The sequence below is a fragment of the Gossypium hirsutum genome, chromosome D10 (assembly GCF_007990345.1).
Source record: "Gossypium hirsutum isolate 1008001.06 chromosome D10, Gossypium_hirsutum_v2.1, whole genome shotgun sequence".
In the NCBI taxonomy this organism is placed as follows: domain Eukaryota; kingdom Viridiplantae; phylum Streptophyta; class Magnoliopsida; order Malvales; family Malvaceae; genus Gossypium; species Gossypium hirsutum.
The window spans coordinates 30,595,140-30,598,626 of record NC_053446.1 but is presented as its reverse complement, the minus strand read 5'-3'; the positions used below and the strand labels follow the sequence as shown (position 1 = coordinate 30,598,626).

General features: G+C 33.6%; 1 protein-coding gene across 10 annotated transcripts; it reads right to left on the bottom strand.

Moving 5' to 3' along the window:
• Positions 1-1,063: 1,063 nt before the first annotated feature.
• LOC107915094 (putative F-box protein PP2-B12) lies at positions 1,064-3,226 on the bottom strand. 10 transcript variants are annotated; one of them, XM_041102326.1, is made up of 4 exons: positions 2,897-3,226; positions 2,232-2,350; positions 1,731-1,785; positions 1,064-1,659 (listed from the first exon to the last, which is right to left on the bottom strand). In XM_041102326.1, the coding sequence occupies exons 1-4, from the start codon at positions 3,161-3,163 to the stop codon at positions 1,615-1,617; spliced, it is 486 nt and encodes a 161-aa protein (XP_040958260.1). In that variant the 5' UTR covers positions 3,164-3,226; the 3' UTR covers positions 1,064-1,614. The 10 variants fall into 10 exon arrangements, with proteins under 10 accessions (XP_040958260.1, XP_040958262.1, XP_040958261.1 ...); XM_041102328.1 differs by having other exon boundaries at positions 1,064-1,647; XM_041102327.1 differs by having other exon boundaries at positions 1,731-1,776.
• Between the last annotated feature and the right edge of the window lie 261 nt (positions 3,227-3,487).

The window sequence follows — 3,487 nt, the reverse complement described above, 5'->3', positions numbered from 1 at the left end:
ATTGGCTACAGACCTCCGCTATCGTACTGTTGTTCAAGTTTAATGTATTGTCAGATATGATCCTTTCTGGCATCCAATACCGACATATGATTTCTTTATTCAAGAATTTGCTAACTGCCGATTTCGTGACATTAGCGTAAGAAATGACCTCTACCCACTTAGTGAAGTAATTGATGACCACAAAGATGAATCGATGCCCATTAGAAGCTTTTGGTGATATCGACCCAACAACATCCATGCCCCACATAGAGAAAGGCCACGGAGAAGTCATAACATGAAGAGGCGAGGGAGGTACATGAATTTTATCTCCATAAATTTGACACTTATGACATTTCTTGGCATAACTAATGCAATCTCCTTCCATGGTGGACCAATAATACTCGAATATCATGATTTTCCTGGCCATTATAAAACCATTGGCGTGTGTTCCGCAAACACCCTCGTGGACTTCTTCCAAGATTTTTTTAGCCTCGACAGCGTCTACACATCTTAGTAGCATCTAATCCTTTCTCCTTTAATCCTTTCAAGATTGTAAATGGACTTCATACTTGGACTTATTTAATTATTTTTGGTCTATTATTATTATGATGGGCCCGAGCAAATTGGGTTATTATAGTAAAAAAGAGAAAAAAAAGCTTTCAACTGGTGCAGGTAGTGTGAATAGAGAAAATCATATAACATTGATTTTAATAACCCAGTGACTTACCCATAGTTTAGTTACTAATGATGTAGTTTATGCATGAGAATGGATTGTATGAAGCTGTGATTCCACGTCATCCTTATCCATTTCAATGGAAAAATGACAGATCAGATTTTTCTTCTTGATCTTTAGCATTTTTAATTGGATTTGAATTTTTTCAGGAGGAAAAAGCTGAAAATTAGGAGGAAAAATCTGATTAGTCATACTTCCATTGGAAAGGGATAAGGATGATGTGGAATCACGGTTTCATACAATCCTTTCTTGTTTATGTATATACGTATGATAGAATTTCTAGTTTTTATTTAATATTTTAAAAATATCTTAATTTTCACATTTACCAAATAAATCGGATTCAAAGTCTTGTACACATAGAAACTCTTTTCTAATATTTTTATCAACAAATAAAATTTAAGTTACATGAGGTTTCCGTGGACCAATTTCACCACACTGTTTAAAGGGACATGAGCAAAAATGTAATTTGAGAATATTAGCTCCTTGTCTACTACCCAAAGAACTTGAATTACCCTATCATGATTTATAGTTTTGACTTTTCATTTTTTTTAGTATTATTCATATTTGATCTAAGGCAAACTTAATTTGATAATAAAACTATATAGATGACAATATGACATACATAATGAATAAGAAGCTAACCTAAATTACAAAGCAATGCAAGCTACCTATTATTTTTATGTTTAGGTCTAAGCTCAATTCCTTGGACAATGAGGCCTCGTTTTGGTTGATCATCATGGTCTTCTCGTAGACTAAATTCCACAGTCCTATCATTTTCAAAACCATTGAAGAACTCCCCCATTTCAATCTCCAACCACCCATCTACCCTCTCTTTAGCTTGCTGTGGCATATTTCGTGGTGGGTCTAGGATTACACTACGTACTTCTCCTGCCGCTGTTCCCTCAATGCTGACATCCAACTCCACAGGTGTATGCCTGAAACCATATCTGTCTCTCACAAGCTTAAACACAAAGTATGCTTCATAGTTTGTATTGGAAGATAGAGTGTTCAGCTTAACCTTTCCCTTTATTTCCAGCCTCCCCACATTCTTAAGCTTAGCTACCCTACAAAACCTATCATCATATGCATCTTACAATAAGATAATAAAATAATACACGCTTTCAATTGATTTGTCAGTAAAAGTAACATGAAAAGCTCTTGTACTAGAAATTAAACCGAATTTTTTTCTATTTATTTAAAAAATTGCCAAAATAACCCCCATAAATTAGGTGAAAATAAACTTGTCCTTCTAATAAAAATTCCTTGTCAAGACCAATGCATTTTTGTACCGAGTGATTAGAAGCTTGGAAAGAAATAAAGAGTATGGCGACAATAAGCTATTGTTTTGTATGAGTATAGAGTCCATTTACATCATGCTTAGAATTTGAACTCTATGTACATAAACCCATCCTCTCAATGTAAAATTTATATATTTATTTTGATATAAAATAATAATAAAGAAATGTATTGATCTCTTTCATTCACATGTTAAAAATAAAGATAAGTGTGAAGAACAAACCTAGAGTCTGGTAGTGATATCCAAGTCCAGTGGCGAGGTGTATCAACCCATTGAATTGAAAGTGCTCTTGCCCCTACCATATACCACTTCTTTCCACTCTCCTTCTCTAGTTGGAACTTCTATTTCAAGATACATGGGAAACGGAAAATGGGCAACATTATCAATGAGTCAGACAAAGTGCACATGGAACAAAAGAATGAGGGTCTAATTAAATTGTATATATGTTTTACTAAAATTTAAATTCATGAAAATGGAATGCCCAGAGAAAAACAACCGGATATTATTTACTTTTTCATCCCTAATTGCGATCCACGTCATCTCCAATAGAAATTAATTATTACGTGAGTGTTAGAGTGTAGACAACTTTGATTTGGATACGTATATTAGTTTTATTTGGACACTCCTTCAATCAACAATAATTTATATACCGAGGGAATTTTAGCTCGGTTAATATGATATTATTGTTAGTTATAGGGATATAAATTCGAGCGTGTTAAAGTGTGTTTATTTTTCTATATAATGATTGAAAAAAAGTTATAGATAATTTTAAATATTAAATAAAAATAAATTCAAATCTCCTGCTGCTTCTTCTTATGTACCAAAAAATTTATAAAAAGTATAAGTTGGTAGCAGAGAAATGGAAAATAAGTTTGAGTAGGACTCACCATATCTCCGTTATGAGTAAGAATGGGATGATAACATAGAGTGAAATAAAGGTCCTTCTTGGGCAATGAGAGCAACGACGGGGGCGACGATGAATTAGAAATGATATGAATATAATCAAGGGGCAGAAACATCTGCCATACAGCATTGGAGTCTGCAATGGAGTTGAAAGCATGAGAAAGAAGGGCCATTCGACAGGCGTCTCGAGGCGAAGTTAAGGATATGATGAGAGATATGCAGTCGTCGGGTAACACCTTTGTAATCTCCATATGGTTGCTTGAGTCGGAGAATAAATTGAATGTGGGAAAGAAACAAGAAGCATGATTTTTATAAACTGTTTTCTGTACTTCCACTTTTCCGCCACGTTTATGTTATTTTGCATTCTACTTGAGACAATCGGGCACGTTAGGATACTTTCAATTTTCATTTAATATATCCAATGACGTGGCTTTTTTAGGTTAACCTCAACTTACTTACAACTTCAATTTCCATTACTTTATTCAATTTTGACATTAAAATTATATTTAAAGATAATTGAATTTTTGTATTGGTCAAATGTTAAAAGAGTTTTGTTTTTCGATTTTGCAAACAAT